The following is a 17684-nucleotide window of genomic DNA, read 5'->3' as shown; positions in this document are numbered from 1 at the left end:
ACATGTACAGTCTCTTCGAAAATAATTGGTTATGACAGGGCCTGCATACTCTGTGCTGTATCTGCAGTCTTAAGTATTTGATAAAGACAATCCATTACATGCGTAATTGTCATTAATGAACAGCACTGCTCAATGTCGGCATTTATTTTCACCTAATGATTTGCTCCACTGAACCTGGCATGTTGGCATATTTCCTGGTAGTGTGGAGGGCAGGAAATCCTGTTGTAATTCCATCATCCTCTTTATCTGTACAGACACCAGGGATAGGTGATAGTCTCTCACATCTAGCTCCTGAAGGATCACACTCATCTCCTGCTGCTGTTGTGTTGGCCATCCTGTTGCTTGCCTGGTGTCTGTCTGGACTCACCCAGGGCAGCTTTCTCTCACCGCCTGCCCTCTATTCATCTCTACTTCATTTTTTCTCACCATCTGTCCCTCTGCCTGAGATCCTCCCTCCCTCTCCCTTTGTTTCTCCTTTCTCCTTGCCTGTTATCCTTCACCTCCCTTCGTTTCTCCTTTCCCTCTGCCTGTGATCCCTTTCCTCCCTTACGTCCCTCCCTTCGTCCTTCTCCTCCAACACTTTCCCAAGAGATCTTGACTGTTCTGCAGGCGGGGGGCAGAACGAGGGCGGCCACCTCCTCCGATGGAGCCCTGAACTCCTGGGAGGGGAGCAGCCGCAGCCGGAGGAGCAGCAGCAGCAGCGGCAGGGTGGAGAAGCCCCGCTGCACTGGGAGATCCCATGCGAGGAGACGCAGCCAGCATGTCGCCAGGAACAGGAGTGCAAGGAGCAGCAGCAGCAGAACAAAACGGCACCAGTGGCGGTGCTCCTCTCGCCGTCCTCCGCGCTCAGCACCATCTACGAGGCCATGGAAACCACGGACGAGGAAGAGGAGGGAGAAGGGGTGTGGATCCGGCGGGAGGGGGCAGAGGAGTGTGGGGAGCTGCAGGCGGCGACGGGGAAGGAGGAAGACCTGCACAGCCAGGAGCGGCCCGACCCGCAGCGCCCCCTGCTGGAGCTGGACTGGGTCAACAAGGCGGAGATGGTCCAGCAGCTGATCAACCAGACGCTGCTGCTGGCGGGGGAGCGCTGTCCCCTGCTGCTGACCGGCTCGGGGGGCACGCTGAGCCCGCTGGAGTCGAGCCGCTGGCCCGAGCTGCTCTCTCCGCTTGACCCCCCCGGTGCCAGCATCACCGCCGTCACCAGCTACTCCCCCGAGGACCACGGCTGCAGCCAGGGTGACTGGACCGTGGTGGAACTGGAGACTCACCACTGAGGCACAGCCGGGAGCACGCCAGCCATCAATACCTGTTCATCACTGATCAATAACCCGCCGTCCAGCGCTGCTCATTTCAGCTCATTCACTTCAGTTCCATTCCAAAACCTGGAAGCATCACTGATTGATAACTTGAAATCATCTTCAATCAAAAGACACGCCACTGAGCAATATCCTTATCCATCACTGATCAATAACCGATAATTCACCCCTGGTCAGCGACAGGGTGAAAAACCACCCTACCACCAATCGGCACCTTATTTATAATCACTACTGGAAGGAGGGAGAGCAGTCGGCAACCAATCAATTTCAATCTGAAAACTGATCAGCAATCAATTAAGTGTCTAATGTATAATCGTCAGAACTGTCAATTTGCAGCAGGAAGCAAAAGCCATCTGAGGGATCTAAGGAATCTGTAATCAGATGAGGGCTGTCTGCTCTGGCTTTCCTAATCAACAACTGATATGGTTTTGGGCTGGAGACACATCTGAGATCCATCAGCTATCAATCATCAATCAGGCTACAGGTGCAATACCTCATCCTCCCGGCGTGAGGCAACACCTGCACGGAAAACATGAATCACTGCCAGCTGGGGTTCTTGATAGTGTTTACTTTAATAATGTGTTTTTTTTTAATTAATGATGATCTCTAATTGAAGGATGACTCCTGACTGCTGGACTTGGTATCAGTCTTGTTTTCCTTTGCAGAAGGAAGGATCTCGGGCAGAGGGACGGAGCCTTGTGCTGTTCGAACAGGCAGTGAACTAAAAAACAGAGCTGAAGCCTCTTGGCAAACAGCTTACAACATTAGTGCTGCCATCCTGCCGACAACACTGGAAGTGGGTTTTGGGAAGGGAGAGGTCGAAGGTCATGCTTTAATCTGGTTGGGCTCTGGGCGTAACATGACGGCAGTAAAATGAGAGTTTGAAATTCTTTCTCCTCTCTCCTTTGGGAGGGAGATGGAGGGATAGAGGCTTCATCTGTGCTGTTTTGTTGGCGATGTGCTGTAGAGGAGTCTGTGTGTGGGAGGCCTCTTGGCATTCCAAGGCCATGACATAATTTCCTGGGTCTTTCTGTCTGAGGGGACGCTGCGGTTGCTGATGTCATAATCAGAACAGAGGAGTGGAGGAACAAAGGGTGAACGGAGTGAGGGGGAGGGGAGAGGAGGATGGGCTGTGTTGCAGTAGAGAGAGAGGGGACTGAAGGGGGGGGTGGGGGAGAAAAACAGCTCATTATCTTTATGGGGCAGCAGTGTTTCTACTCCTGCAACAAGTTAGCAGATTTGAATTTTTGCCAATGCATAGACCATGTCTAGCTATTGAAGAATTTGGTTGGTGTGGACTGGAGACAGAGGGGCACAGTGGGAGCAAGAGAGGCTGGCTAGGCCAGGGCTTAGTCAAAGGAGAGGGGTAGAAGGAGCTGAGAGTGGAGAGAGAGGGAGAAAAAGGGTGTAGGGTACCTCATGGGGAAGAGAGAGGTCTGTAACAATGAAGAAGGCAGACAGCTGGCCAGCCCAAGTTTCTGAGAACAGTGGGATTGGTGTGTGGCTCAGAGAGCTAGCATCAGCAGCAAGAGTCAGCTCTGTCTGCAGCATATTTGCTTTCTCCGCATTTGTCTTTTAATATTTTCTCTCCTGAATGCAGCATGTTCTGTGGTTAATATTCTGTTTACAGGTGTTGTGCCTGTTGAAGCAGCTATTACATTTTTACGGCACTTATTCTTCAGGAGACTCGTATGGTTTTTGTGCCAGTCTGGATTCAGGGATGACAGGATACATTTCAGGGATACAGGGCTGAAATAAATTGAGCATGAAATTCAGGTTTTAGACAAAAGTCTTGCCTGTTGAAATGCATGCTTAAATCCTGAGCCTTGTTTCCAAAGCTACAGGAAAGGTGATCTCACTGCAGATCAGAAGATGTCTGTCCGTTCGGGATTGTTTTCCCACTGTCAGTACTTCGAGTCCGGTACCAGGGTTCTTTAGCAATGATACTGTGGTTCTGCTCTCTAGTACTTTAGACCATTGAAGAATAATGGTCAGTGGACAAAGCTCCAGTGAACTGAACATTTTTGCAGAGTTGAGCTGCTGTAGTTCCTAATGGACTCTTTTTAACAGAAGGGTGATGCAGAAGCGGTTTTCAAAACCAGTGATGTATGCTGGCACGTTGAACCAGGGGCAGTTGTGAACTCTGGAGGTTAATCACCTAAATGATAAGAGTTTCCACTTTTTATCTATTGCACTATTTTCTCCGTAATTCTGTGGATCTCTGCGTTTTCTCCTTTTTTTCCCTACTGTTTTTGACAATTGATTCATAGTGAGGGAGCAACTGGCCAAGTCAGGGATCAGTGAGGCCCTGTAATGGGCTTCCTCTTCTAGACTCCAGTTTTTTTTGGCAGCCCTCCCTTGTCACAGTGGAGGAGGGAAGGGGAGATTATGGTTGTGTAGTTCTTTCAGGTTTATCTTACACACCTGCTTACACTCTGAACACTTCTGGTACGATACCACATTTAATTTAATTTATGTGCTTAAAGATTTATTAGTCTCAAATGGTACGAGGACCAATGGCTTTCAACGGTGTCCTGAGTTAAAGGTGGCTTTTACTGTTCTGTATAAAGCAAACCCCTGGGTACTCCTGTTCGGGTGCTCTTTACAGAGCAGGCTCAAGACCGCACTCGAAACCTGTGACACCTCGGGGCTCTAGCAGCGCAGGGTGGGACAGCAGTCAGATGGTACGATCTATTCACACAGGATACTGTGAAAATGTGAATAAACAGCACTGTACTACTGGATTGTAGCACAGCATGCGTGTATCAGAAGGACTTCTGGAGATAGTATTGTTCTAACAATTAAAGACTTAAGCATGAACTTTTGTGCCAAGCCAATGCACTGCAGGTGCTTATAACAATAGGAACTAGTTTTATTTGCTGAACTGTTATTTAGTAGACTGTCCTTAATGCAAGAACATAAATTCCCTGTTTAGACCTTAGTAAATGTTTGAATAAAAGCTGGACTTTTTTCTGCAGTTCTATTTTCTGACAGAAGGGAGATGGCAGTGCCTGTGCATTTCTGACATCGGGAAAAGGGAATGCAGGTTGTTTTTATTTCCACTGTAGGGCAGATGAAAAGCTGTGAAGTAGGTTTTAAGTAAGGAACTTAGAAGTTACTGAGCGCACTACAGAAGGGATTGAAACTTGCAAATACAAACGTGTAGTAGAGAAATGTGTTCAGCTGATCCTGAACCTAAGTCTTATAGACTTCGGGAGAAGGCAGGTTTTTTTCATTCTGATGTTTGAATGCTTGTGTGCAGTAGCTCAGGTCAGGTCATTTGTTTACCCTACAGACTGAAGAAGAGCGTTTTATAGGCCAGTCTTCAATCTTTTAGGATGTGTTTTCAGTAAATGGTTGTGCTTTTGTGTAGTTGTGCAATTTAATAATTAGGTCAAACGCCTCCTGTAACTTGAAAGAAAAAGGGAAAGGGGAGACGCATGGGCCTCAGGCTGGAGGTTCGAGGTTCTGTGAAATGGCAGCTAAATGTGATTTTTCTCCAGTGTTGGAAAGTTTATTTTGTAATTGAGGCTGTGGTTCAGCTGGAAGGAAGGGAGGTGATTTTATATAAAGGTTGATTTTCTTGAATTTGGAAAACTGTTTAATTTTTTGTTTGATTTATGTAAAATATGTAGTTATTTCATTTTTCCTAAAATAAAATGTTTTTTTAATAAAACTCTGCAATTGTTCTTTCACTAAAAAGTGTACACATAAACATACAAGAAAATGAATCAAGAAAAGTTCACTTAGTGTACTGGGTCAAGCCTGTGCTCCGCTGGGGTGATCTTCCATCATGAGGTCTCTTGCTGCCAGATCACCAGAGAGCTCTGAAGGTCAACATTGTGACCTTGTGCCAGTGGTCAGACTACAGGCCTAGAGACAGCCCTTCTAGAGGCAGGATATTGCAGTTCAGGATGAGGGGCTGAGGGGGAATAAAGAGGTATCAGGTTCACAAGATGGCGGTCGTTGTTGATGGATATGGGTGAGATCCTGGGATTGGGCAGCTCCTGAGAAACTGAAAGAGCCACTGAGGCAGAATGGAAGGCAATCCTGTCAAAGAACAATTCCAGTGGTCTTAAGTTGGGCCAGAGGAAGGTGTTTGTGAGACCCTGTGTGAAAACAAGGCCACACTGCATCGGCTGTGCTTGTTTTTAGTATTCTTGCACTCTGTCGCCTTTGACTGCCCTGCGTGTCATAAAGCGGCAAGCGAGCCAAGTCCTGTATCCTGATCTCTGGAAAGGTAAGTGAAAAGCACCATATAGACAAATAAAGCTAAATTAATTTGAAGAATGTAAGAAAGGAGACCGGTCAGGGTGTATTTTAATAGCAAGTCTACCAATTTTAATATGCTTTTTAAGAACTTGTGTACGAAATATGATAGGTCTTCGTATTAATGTAAGAAAGCTGTAAATATCTTGGAAGTGCAGCCCTGTGAGAAGTGCAGTGTAGGATGCTGTACCACAAGTGGCCTGCTAGATGGCAGTGTTGAAGACCTGTGACCTGAGCTGCTGTTAGAAGTGGAAGAGCAAGTTTATACATAAATCATGAATTTTTGTTGCAGTGGTTGTCTGAGTGCTGTGGCTTTGATGCATGTTGTCGCAGGGACCTCAGTAGCCCTCGGTCCCTGGCTTCCCCAGGCCCTGTCTCAGCAGCACCCCTAACAGGTAGTCGGTGGCAGTGCTGACCGTGGGCTCCTCCTCCCCCAGAAACAGCAGTGGCCTGTACTCCCCTCTGGGCACAACGCACAACACCCTGAGAGAAAGAGATGCAGACCTGTAGGAGTCTTGTTCTGGACACGCACTGCTGTTGTCACTGTTCTAAGCACCAGTACAGTTTGTATATGAAGAATGACTTTCATCCCAGTGCACTTCTGCTTCACCTCCGACTGAAGTGCAGTCCCAATGAGCAGCAAGAAACTGCTGCCGCAGTTCAGGTAAGGGGGGGCTAGAAGGAGTCCAGTGTGATTAACACCTCTGCTCTGACCAACAGATATGACCAAGTAGTCAGGAACTTGATTTAATATCTTATCCAAAGAACAGCATTTCTTACAGTACAGTTGCTGTGGTCACCATGGGTGTGGAAGTTACAATCTAGAGGGAGGAGCGCCACCTACTGCTCAACGTAAAGCAGCGCTCGGCATTAGCAGTACTACTTACATTGCCCCTCCCTCCTCTTACCAGTCATAGATGTCACTCCTTTCGGGATCAGGGTCGATCTGGACCCACTGCCCGATGGACCAGGCGCACGGAGGTCTGAGTGGACTGCTGGCCACTCCGCCCCCGCTCTCCGTCTTGCTCAGCCCGCCTGCTGGCAGCTCGCAGCACAGGAAGTAGCTGCAGAAACACGCAGGGGTGAGAGGGGAAACCATGCTCTGCCATGAGACTAGGGTCCGCTCATTCAGTCCTCATCCTCTCTTGCTCGGACTCCGCGTACCACCCGCCTCGCCTCACTCACTACTCGTTTTCCACGCCCGTCTCCATCGCGCCCTCTGCCCATCCTCCAGCCGCCTCCCTCCAGCTGCGCCCCGGCGCCCTCTCCACGTTCCAGCGGACGCACTTGTAGAGCCCGCTCCTCGGCCCCGGGGCGCCGCCGGCGTGGAAGGGGGAGGGGCGGCAGTAGCGGAACGCCGAGACGCGGCAGCCCGGCCCGAGCTGCACCTCGCCGCAGTGGAACTGAGAGAGACTGAGAGAGATGGGGGGGTAGCAGAACAACTCAAGAGAGGGTCCCTGAACAAGTCGAGCCCATTTACCTGATATAACTTGCCAGGGAGGCAAGGTAGTGGCTGGGACCATATGACTAGGTAAACTAATTCATGCTCCCACCCTCCAGTAATTTTTTTCATTCGGTTTTATTTTTGTGTTCTGCACAGTATGTCACAGTTGTTTTCTTGTTTATATCATAGGCAGCTAGGGACATCAGGACCACTGACACTGGCTGTTAGGGCACTTGGTCTTTGCTGCCCGAGCCTCTCTTGAGCCCCCTGCTCTTAAATGTACTTCCTCTCAGATTTCTAGGCTTCGCTGCTGACCCTGAGAAAGTACACTGGCCAGGCTGAGGAAGGGAGTAGAGCGAGCGGGGGTCTGTGTGTGGGGTGTTGAGCAGTGCGGGTGTAGTACTACGGTGTACCTGCAGGGGTCAGTCTCCTCCAGGGACAGGAGGCCAAGGGAGGCATACATCAGCACCAGCTGTTCCAATCGACTGCACAGTAGGTGGGAAAACTGTAACAGCTGGCAGACAGGCAGAGGTAGACACGGACACAGAGAGAAGGTGAAAGGTAAGACTATTGGGTGATCACATCTACTGCAGTACCTCCTCTCTCTGCTACCTTCCATGTTACCGTCCTTGCGTTCCCCACTCTCTCGCCCTTCTCCCCCTCCCGGGCTCAGCCCGCCTGTCTGGTCTCTCACCCGTGTCCGAACGGGCTGCGGCAGGGGCCTGTGGCTGGGGGCCACGCTGCGTGCGGTCGACTCCAGGTAGGCGAAGTAGGGCTGGCAGCTCCTGAAGAAGGTCAGCACAGCCTCGGTGAAGCCCTCCTTCGGCATCCGATCTCGACTGCAGCCCGGAGACGGATAGACATCAGAGTCACAGGACTGCACTGCACTGCACAGGGGGACCCTGTGCTCAATTCCCCTGTTACATCAGGGATCCCCTCACTTGTGGATGTGGTGTGTGGCTTGGGAGAGCCTCTGAGGGTACACAACTAGGCTAAGCAGTACTTTTCTATTCATTCGGAATCTGAAACATGGGGGGTCCATTGGATCTAAACTGAATGGGTTAGGCCCCCTGTAGCACTGGGCTGCTGTCCTGCACTGTAGTTTGTTTCAGTACTACTACAGGTTGGGTAATGTCCCCTGGTGGAGTGTGCTAGATTGTACTGAACTACACTACACTTTGCAGTACTACACTGCACTGAACATACTACACTTCACAGTAAAACACCATACTAGACTGCGCTGGACTGCACTACACTTCACAGTACTACACTGTACTAGACTTTACTGGACTATACAGTACTACACTGTACTAGACTGCACTGAACATACTGCACTTTGTAGTACTACACTGTACTAGACTGCGGAGAACTACAGTACACTTTGCAGCATTACTCTGTAGTATACTGCACTATACACTGCAGTACAGTGTACTGGTGTGTATAGCATCACAAAGTACAGTACAAGCTGGTGTAGAAGTGTGATCCTGTCCACCTGTAGAGCAGGTGCATCTGAAACTCGTCCACTTTCTTCAGCAGGCACTGCAGGTGGTGCTCGATCGGCCACAGCTTCTCGTCCACGGTGCTGACGCGGCAGTAGGTGTAGGGGTGGCTCCCAGGGAGCTCTGTGGACAGAGGCGGACAGCAGTACTCCTCACAGCCAGGGGGCGGCCTGTGGCTGGCTCGGTCTGCAGCAATACACTCAACGACAGGAGCATGCCTGTAGCTCCCACCCTCCTGGAGCCATCTGTCAAGCCAAAGACACGCAGCCACACGCAGAGCAGTGTGCTGCTTTGGCAGGGCAGAGAGGCCTGCCGTGAACAAGCTGGACTACCGGAAGGGCACACTCACTCACAATCAGAACTGCCTGTTAGAGCTCCTTGGGTGTAGGAGGGGAACGACTCTCGTTTGTGTCAAAGAGGAGATCCAACAGATAGTGTAAGCAAAGAGAGTGAAGACCACTTTCAATCACAGTTTGGAGAGATCGCTGTGGACAGACAAGAGCCTCACACTGATGTGCAGGTCTTTCGGTGTGGATCAGATGACCCCAGGCTCTCTCACCATCCCAGGCAGCTGGCTGCTCCAGTGTCTCTCCCTGACTGGTGCCTAGGAACAGGGTCTCTTGCCTGGGGTCGTCTTCAGGAAAATCCCCTGGCTCATTCCCTTGGGACTGGGCCTTGACGGATGTCATCTCCCAGAGTGGGGAGGATACAATTGCCTTCTGCTGTCTCTAGTGGGTCTATCTGAAACACACTCTGACAGCTAAACACACACAAACAAGCAGCTGTTCTGAGAACACAAGATGGTTTAAAGACCAGAAGCGATCTGCCCTGCTTGTTTGATGATCAATAGCTAATCGATTCTGAAATATTATTGAATCATTTCTCTCACACACAGTCGGATCTTTAACAGCGAAGGCAGGCAGGCAGACTGCCACAGACCCCAACAGAAATACCTGCTTCTGTAAAGAAGTGCTTGTCTCTTGCTCGCCTACACACTCCAGCTCTCAATTTCCTGTTTCTGGGGCAGGTCCCCTGGCAGTCTCTTCTGCTCAGCCCCAAACACAGCTGGGCTCTCAATAAGACAATCAGAAACTTCATAGCTGAGGATTGACATAGACCTCACACTCTGTGCTAAAGAGCACTAGACCAGTCTCCATGTCTTCCTGTAGTAACTCACAGTAAAGACCAGCGGAGCTGTGGTATAATAGGGCAAAATCAGAGGTGTCCTTACCTGTGGGTACTACACCATGGTAAACTATATTGTAACTATATTAAACTGTAATACTACATTGTAAACTCTAGTATACTATAATAAATTATACTACAGCATAGTAAACTATAATACACCATGGCGAACTGTAATAAACTACACCACATCAAACTGTAGTCAGCTATATAACACTTTACTACAACATAGTTAACTGTGGTATACCATGTAAAATACATTTATACTATAACAACGAAAACCTTTATACTGTAACTACGGTATTAAACAACAACACATTTAGGATCCTCGTTCAAACTTATAACAATATTAGTTTATTACAATGGTTTGGACTATACAATGATAGCGTAATGTACCCGCCCCATTTTACAAATTGATCGTATATAATGAGACTAATTATATTTAAAAAACTGATGCTAATAATAACAAGAACATAATTTTAGCCATATCAAAACAAATGTTGGATGTTTTCGCTGACCCTCGCTCCTAAAATCCGCAACAAGGTAGTGTGGTCGCGGATGTGAGGAGAAAGTATTGATAACCGTACTTAGAAAAATAAATTTCATTCGATAAAAGTCCAACGGCGTTACTCACCACGCCCTCGCGCCTCGGGGCACCGCCTCCGGCGCCGCACGTGATCTGCCGGCCCGCGCAGAGGGTGTATTGCAATCCTATTGGCTGATAAGTACAGCCGGCCTCCCCCAGTTCAGGCAGGGGCGTGTCTTACCAGCATGACCGGAATAGAGCAGTAAACAGAGATCACTGCGGGGTGCGAAGGAACGAGTACAGGGTTAATTCCATGCTGAAAAGAGAAGCAGGGAAACAGCGTTTCGGCTGAGAGGTAGATAACTCTTGACAGCCACTGTGGGAAAGCGTGCGCGGAATGGGGGAAAAGAGTCAAAACATTTTGCAGGTTCGGCAAGGTCAAGGATAAGTACCCGCTTATATACAGTATACTGTAAACATACCCGTGCGCCACTAGTTCCTTCCGTCAACAGCAGCTGCCATTTTCTCTGTGGAAATGCTGTTGCGTGTTTTTTTTTTGTGGCGGTCAGATCTGCTCCCCACCCCAGAGTCAGAGCCCTCGCCCCTCGCCCCTCGCCTCGGATGACTGTCCTTCGCACACATCGTGCTGTATGATGGCCCGCATTGAGCGATTCCCGCTCCTGCCGCAAGGCGGCGCCTAAACGACTGCCTATAGTTGACACGGCAGGGATCTCAGAATGTTACTTCTCAGTGCAACAAAGCAGATGTCTCTTAGATTTGGTTATAATTCCACTAGTGCTGTTGCTGCTGCTACCGTGTTTATATATAAATACAACAGTGATGTGGCGTCAGTGAGTCTTAGAGTCTCAGGCATGGAGTGTGCAATCAGCACAGTGTAGGAACACAGCTGTGCTGTATCACAGGGCAGTGTGCAAACAGCACAGTGCAGGAACACAGCTGTGCTGTATCACAGGGCAGTGTGCAATCAGCACAGTGCAGGAACACAGCTGTGCTGTATCACAGGGCAGTGTGCAATCAGCACAGTGCAGGAACACAGCTGTGCTGTATCACAGGGCAGTGTGCAAACAGCACAGTGCAGGAACACAGCTGTGCTGTATCACAGGGCAGTGTGCAATCAGCACAGTGCAGGAACACAGCTGTGCTGTATCACAGGGCAGTGTGCAAACAGCACAGTGCAGGAACACAGCTGTGCTGTATCACAGGGCAGTGTGCAAACAGCACAGTGCAGGAACACAGCTGTGCTGCATCACAGGGCAGTGTGCAAACAGCACAGTGCAGGAACACAGCTGTGCTGTATCACAGGGCAGTGTGCAAACAGCACAGTGCAGGAACACAGCTGTGCTGCATCACAGGGCAGTGTGCAAACAGCACAGTGCAGGAACACAGCTGTGCTGTATCACAGTGACAGACCCTCCCCCTCACTCTCTCCCTCCTCTAAAACAAGAGTAGTGTCTGAACTTCCCCAGCACTGCGGACTCTCTGCAGCCTCTGTACACTGTACACTGCTCTGGGTGAATCTGACAAGAAGCAAATTTCCAATTTGCATGGAGCATTTTCTTTCCTGAGTTTGTGTTGGTATTAACAATGTGTCCAGCTCTCAGTGTGTGTGGCGAAGGCGTTGGCAGCGCGCTTGATGTACTTGTTCATGTGTGGTTGTTTGTATTTAGGAGTGTGTGTGTTTGAACTGCAGTAAGTGTGAAGGGCTGGAGTGGAGTGTTGGGTAAAAAGTGAAACAGACAGACTTCCTGTGAGCAGGAAAGGACAGTAACGTATTTCCTGTCTCTCTGTCCCTGACATACAGGCACCCCACTGCCTCACAGCCCATAGGGACCAGGGAGCGTGTGACTGTGTGTGCGTGAGTGTGTTCAGGTTCTCCAGTGTCTCTGCTCACTGAGACAGTAACTGCTGACAGACAGGCACTGTCCAGTGATGGGTCTGTATTGGAAATGTCTGTAGATGTTGTATTGATTGTGTCTGCTTTGGCAACACTGTGTAATTCACCAGTCAGGCCAATTAAACTGTTTGAATTTGAAATCTCTGAGAGGACTTTCTTCTTGAAACCCGAAGGAGCCCACACTGTTTCTTCCGGTCTGGCGTCACCCCGTGAAAAGTCCGGTTTAGGGGTGTAAGGAACAGTCAGTAACAACAGAATGAGGGTGAGGGGGAACTGGCACCGCGAGTTTAACAATGCGAAGTTTCGAGAATGTGCCTTTGTACGAGTGTGAGTGTAAAAAATACAGAGGTATTTCAGACCACATAATACTCCAAAATCAGTCAGTGTGCGCTATTTACATGACTTTAATGCAACAATGTTCTCTTGTGGCAGGAATAAAACGCCACTAATCTGCAGAAGAAAACCCGACGGGTCACATGACCTCCTCAGGCGCGCTCCCGTCACCTCCACGCGCTCTCCCTATCCGGCTCGAGCACCATCTGCAGCTCCGCTCGAGTGACCAGCCCCAGCCCGCTCGAGCCACAGCAGCGGCAGTTAGACGGCGCTCGAGGATCATCAGCCCAAAGGAAAGACACAACAAACTCAGATTTTACCCTCCTACACCCTTTAATAAAACAAAACAGCAGCTGAGAAGTTCCAGTTCAGCGAGAGAGAAAACGCCTCGCCGATTCTGAAAACTGGGGGGTTTCATTTCTTTCGCGGTCGGATAAAGGGATTGATGAGTCTCTGCGGAGCTCGCTGGGCTGTGACTGCGAAGTCGCGCTAGAGGGAGGAGGAGGAGGGGGGAGAGAGAGAGAGTGAGAGGAGGAGGAGGAGGAGAGGAGAGGAGCTCCAGTCTGACACCGATGCGGATTGTCTCTGTCCGCCTGCCCGGCCCCGCGAGCTCACCGGCTGTGCCTCCTCTGCGGTGCGCGTGGACAGCGGCACGGGGCGCCTTGCACGTGCCTCTGGGAAACAACAGTCCTGCGTCCTGACGCGGCGCGGCTGTGACTCGGCGGGCACCGCTCGCGCCGTCCCGGCTCTTTGTGCGGGTCCCCCGTGTGTCGCCGGGGGCGGAAGCGGCAGCGGGGCGGCGGGGAGGACATGAGGCAGCGCGCCGGGGGCTCCGGCCGCGGTGACTGCGGGTGGCGACGGGGCGGCGGCGGAGACCCGGCGGGCTGCGGCGAGAGCCTGTCTGAGCCCTGCTGGTGACGCAGACGGACTCCCAGGAAAGAGAGAGAGAGGCAGGAGGCAGGAGGCAGGAGGCTGCGCGCCGGACACACACAGCGCTGCTGCGGGTGAAGCCGCTCTCGCTTCCCGCTCTGCTGGGACTCGCAGGATGGCCAGCGACGCTGTGCAGGTAAGCCGCCGTATTGGCAGTGCCCGTGGGTGACGGATGGGTCTGTGCGTCCGGGGTCTGTCCTCGAGAGTCATGAGAGAGGTCGTGTCGTCGACCTCGGGTTCCGTCCGGGATGGTGCGAAACCGAGCCCGGTCCGGACGGGGATTTTCTTCGGCGTGGAGTTAAGAGCCGGCGGGCTCCTGGGGCTCTGGAAGCCGGGGTACCCAGCTGATTCCTGGAGTGCCGGCGGACAGGTGGCTCAGGCCGGGTGTCTAGGCTGCAGGTTCCGCGCAGGACTGTATTAACAAGGTGACGGGTTGGTAGGGAAGTTCCCTTTTAGGAAAGTTTTGAACAATCTTATTTTTGATGTTTCTTAAAATCGATTTAAACGGTTTTGTGATAAGTTTGTAAGGATAATATAAAAGTAAATTGTGGGGTGATGTGAGCTGTACTGGAGCTCTGTGCTCTCGGGGTGAAGTCAGCATGCTGTACTGGAGCTCTGTGCTCTTGGGGTGAAGTCAGCGTGCTGTACTGGAGCTCTGTGCTCTCGGGGTGAAGTCAGTGTGCTGTACTGGGGCTCTGTGCTCTCGGGGTGAAGTCAGTGTGCTGTACTAGAGCTCTGTGCTCTCGGGGTGAAGTCAGTGTGCTGTACTGGGGCTCTGTGCTCTCGGGGTGAAGTCAGTGTGCTGTACTGGGGCTCTGTGCTCTTGGGGTGAAGTCAGCGCGCTGTACTGGAGCTCTGTGCTCTCGGGGTGAAGTCAGCATGCTGTACTGGGGCTCTGTGCTCTCGGGGTGAAGTCAGTGTGCTGTAATGGAGCTCTGTGCTCTCGGGGTGAAGTCAGCGTGCTGTACTGGAGCTCTGTGCTCCCTGGATGAAGTCTGCGTGCTGTACTGGGGCTCTGTGCTCTCTGGATGAATTCAGTGTGCTGTACTGGAGCTCTGTGCTCTCTGGATGAATTCAGTGTGCTGTACTGGAGCTCTGCGCTCTCTGGATGAAGTCTGCGTGCTGTACTGGGGCTCTGTGCTCTCTGGATGAATTCAGTGTGCTGTACTGGAGCTCTGTGCTCTCTGGATGAATTCAGTGTGCTGTACTGGAGCTCTGTGCTCTCTGGATGAATTCAGTGTGCTGTACTAGAGCTCTGTGCTCTCTGGATGAATTCAGTGTGCTGTACTGGAACTCTGTGCTCTCTGGATGAAGTCAGCGTGCTGTACTGGAGCTCTGTGCTCTCGGGGTGAAGTCAGCATGTTGTACTGGAGCTCTGTGCTCTCTGGATGAATTCAGTGTGCTGTACTGGAGCTCTGTGCTCTCTGGATGAATTCAGTGTGCTGTACTGGAGCTCTGTGCTCTCTGGATGAATTCAGTGTGCTGTACTGGAGCTCTGTGCTCTCTGGATGAATTCAGTGTGCTGTACTGGAACTCTGTGCTCTCTGGATGAAGTCAGCGTGCTGTACTGGAGCTCTGTGCTCTCTGGATGAAGTCGGTGTGCTGTACTAGAGCTCTGTGCTCTCGGGGTGAAGTCGGCGTGCTGTACTGGAGCTCTGTGCTCTCGGAGATGAAGTCAGCGTGCTGTACCGGAGCTCTGTGCTCTTGGGGTGAAGTCAGCGCGCTGTACTGGAGCTCTGTGCTCTCGGGATGAAGTCAGCATGCTGTACTGGAGCTCTGTGCTCTTGGGGTGAAGTCAGTGTGCTGTACCGGAGCTCTGTGCTCTCGGGGTGAAGTCAGCGGGCTGTACTGGAGCTCTGTGCTCTCTGGGTGAAGTCAGCGTGCTGTACCGGAGCTCTGTGCTCTCTGGATGAAGTCAGCGTGCTGTACTGGAGCTCTGTGCTCTCTGGATGAAGTCAGCGTGCTGTACTGGAGCTCTGTGCTCTCTGGATGAAGTCAGCGTGCTGTACTGGGGCTCTGTGCTCTCGGGATGAAGTCAGCGTGCTGTACTGGAGCTCTGTGCTCTTGGGGTGAAGTCAGTGTGCTGTACCGGAGCTCTGTGCTCTCGGGGTGAAGTCAGCGTGCTGTACCGGAGCTCTGTGCTCTCGGGGTGAAGTCAGTGTGCTGTACCGGAGCTCTGCGCTCTCGGGGTGAAGTCAGCGCGCTGTACTGGAGCTCTGTGCTCTCTGGGTGAAGTCACGAGTGTGCTGTGTGTCTCACCAGCTTGCTGCTCCCTGGGTGTTTTAAATATTACAGCCAGACTCTGGGCCCTGTGCCAGTTGACACCTTGCAGAGCTCTTGTTGATCCTGGTTATTAAAAACCCGCAGACAGGAGTGGGGTCTTGGGCTGTGTAGCAGCCGCTGGCTGGAGCTCTTCTTCCCCACAGGAAGTGGGTGGCAGTTTGCCGAGTCCTTCAGCCCTCTGCCTCTCGCCCTTGTCTCTGGAATCGGGCTGCTTCACGCCTTGTGGCAACTGAAAACACAGACCTGTCCCTTCTGTGCGGCGGGGCTCCTCTGCGTCAGTCTGCTGGGCCTTTTCCTCCATTTCCTTTTCTTACTGGTGTCTGTGTGTCCCGTGTGGACAGTAGTGCACAGTGCTTTGTTGAAAAGCTCTCCAACAACCTCGTTGTTATAATACACTCCAGCGGCTCGGCTCGGCTGGGCTCTGAGTAGCTGTTCAAGCCCTTCCTATCCTGAAGGAGGTGAAAGGAAGATACTGCAGCAGGGAGGCGAGAGTCTCTCCCCATGAGCCTCTCGGGCCGTCACAGAGACGCATCAGCGTACACAGCAGCCTGATCGGACACTTGCGCCCCAGAATCATCTGGGGAGCACAGGGGAGCAGGACAGGCTAGGGGAAGCACGCAGAGTGCGCACTATTGTACAGGAGCTTGGGAGAGTGTGGGGTTCGAGCTGGAGCTGGACGGCATGCCAAGCCACCGCTGCAGGAGGAGCTCTGAGTCTTAGGGGTTCAGGCACTGAGGGGCTATGGAGTTCAGGAGCTCAGCGCCTTATGACCCCAGAGACTCAGGAGCTCCGGGGCTGGGGGGCTCAGGACCCCAGAGACTCAGGGGCTCAGGACCCTAGGGTCTCAGGGGTCAACACCCCAGAGGCTCAGGAGCTCAGGACTGCAGGGGCTGAGGGGCTCATGGGCTCAGGACCTCAGGGGTTCAGGGGTCAACACCCCAGAGGCTAAGGACCCCAGGGGCTCAGAAGCTATCTCACTGGAACGCCCTCCCAGGGGGCCTTACAGCTGCGTTGGGCCGGTACAAGTTGTAGTGTGGGTTAGAAGCTGTTGTTGTTCTGCCGAGTAAGTCAAGTTAGCCGCTGCCTGTATCTCTGTTGACCTCTTCATCTTTACGTTCCCTCCACCTTTCCTCTGTCTATTCTCTTCCCTCCCTATCTCTTTTCTCTGTTTCCCTCTCTTCTGTCTATCCCCTCCCTCTCTCCATGTCTCTTTGTCCCACTTGCTCTCCCTGTCCGTCTATCCCACTCTCCCTCTCTCTCCGTCTGCAGGGGGACACAGTCTTTTCCAGCCCCTCTCTCTCCCTCCAGGGCTGCGGAGAGCTCAATCACAGTGTAACTCCCCTCCTCCCCCTGCCCTGTGGCCACACCACCGCGAACCCTGCCTTCACCTGGAGACCAGCAGGGTGGTGCAGGCTGGACATGGGCGAAAAGACCTGGGTGCTCATGTGGACACATCTCTTTCATCTTCTAGACAAGGTGGAAAAGAAATAAAGGATAGTGGAATGTCAGGGTTGAGAGGTAGAGGCACAGAATTGAAACCCACTGGGAGGGTTTGTGTTCCTCTCCTGCGTGCCCAGCGGTCAGTCAGCTGTAATATCCTGTGACAGTCCTCAGAGACAGTGACTGAGTCAGCACACACAGGGGACGTCTTCAGAATCGACAGTGAACGTGAACCAGAGGACACAAGTGTGGAAACTGTGTGAAAGTGCTTCTATACCTGAGAATGGGAGGCACCTGTGGGACTGTGGAACAGGCTACCTGTAGACCGAACAACAGAGTCCAGAGCCCTGTGACTGGGCTGTGTCAGTGTCCTGGACTCCACAGGGACTAGAAGAGCCCAGAGCCCTGTGACTGGGCTGTGTCAGTGTCCTGGACTCCACAGGGACTAGAAGAGTCCAGAGCCCTGTGACTGGGCCGTGTCAGTGTCCTGGACTCCACAGGGACTAGAAGAGTCCAGAGCCCTGTGACTGGGCTGTGTCAGTGT

The 17684-nt window shown here is 51.8% G+C and overlaps 3 protein-coding genes across 7 annotated transcripts in view; 2 read left to right on the top strand and 1 right to left on the bottom strand.

Moving 5' to 3' along the window:
• Positions 1-536: 536 nt before the first annotated feature.
• LOC148649992 (uncharacterized) lies at positions 537-4992 on the top strand (the record flags this gene model as incomplete). The annotated part of the gene is made up of 1 exon (XM_088604919.1): positions 537-4992. A coding segment is annotated over one exon (738 nt), but the record flags the coding sequence as incomplete, so codon positions are not given.
• A 642-nt stretch (positions 4993-5634) lies between these two features.
• c13h19orf67 (chromosome 13 C19orf67 homolog) lies at positions 5635-10496 on the bottom strand. 5 transcript variants are annotated; one of them, XM_088603299.1, is made up of 8 exons: positions 10348-10496; positions 9088-9269; positions 8522-8651; positions 7724-7868; positions 7443-7543; positions 6771-6998; positions 6494-6649; positions 5635-6068 (listed from the first exon to the last, which is right to left on the bottom strand). In XM_088603299.1, exons 2-8 carry the CDS (start codon positions 9215-9217, stop codon positions 5924-5926), a joined length of 1035 nt encoding a protein of 344 aa, XP_088459425.1. In that variant the 5' UTR covers positions 9218-9269; positions 10348-10496; the 3' UTR covers positions 5635-5923. The 5 variants fall into 5 exon arrangements, with proteins under 5 accessions (XP_088459425.1, XP_088459429.1, XP_088459428.1 ...); XM_088603303.1 differs by having other exon boundaries at positions 6873-6998; XM_088603302.1 differs by having other exon boundaries at positions 9088-9265; positions 10348-10488.
• A 2185-nt stretch (positions 10497-12681) lies between these two features.
• The window catches only part of LOC148649989 (serine/threonine-protein kinase N1-like), a 54560-nt gene continuing 49557 nt past the window's right edge, over positions 12682-17684 (top strand). The window contains exon 1 of the mRNA XM_088603279.1: positions 12682-13553. Coding sequence (XP_088459405.1) covers positions 13533-13553 — 21 coding nt within the window. The 5' untranslated portion in view covers positions 12682-13532. The remainder of the gene's footprint in view (positions 13554-17684) is intronic.

This window comes from Lepisosteus platostomus, chromosome 13, assembly GCF_059453375.1.
Source record: "Lepisosteus platostomus isolate fLepPlt1 chromosome 13, fLepPlt1.hap1, whole genome shotgun sequence".
NCBI classification, from domain to species: Eukaryota; Metazoa; Chordata; class Actinopteri; order Semionotiformes; family Lepisosteidae; genus Lepisosteus; species Lepisosteus platostomus.
The sequence above is the reverse complement of the archived record's forward strand: the minus strand, read 5'-3'. Positions and strand labels throughout refer to the sequence as shown.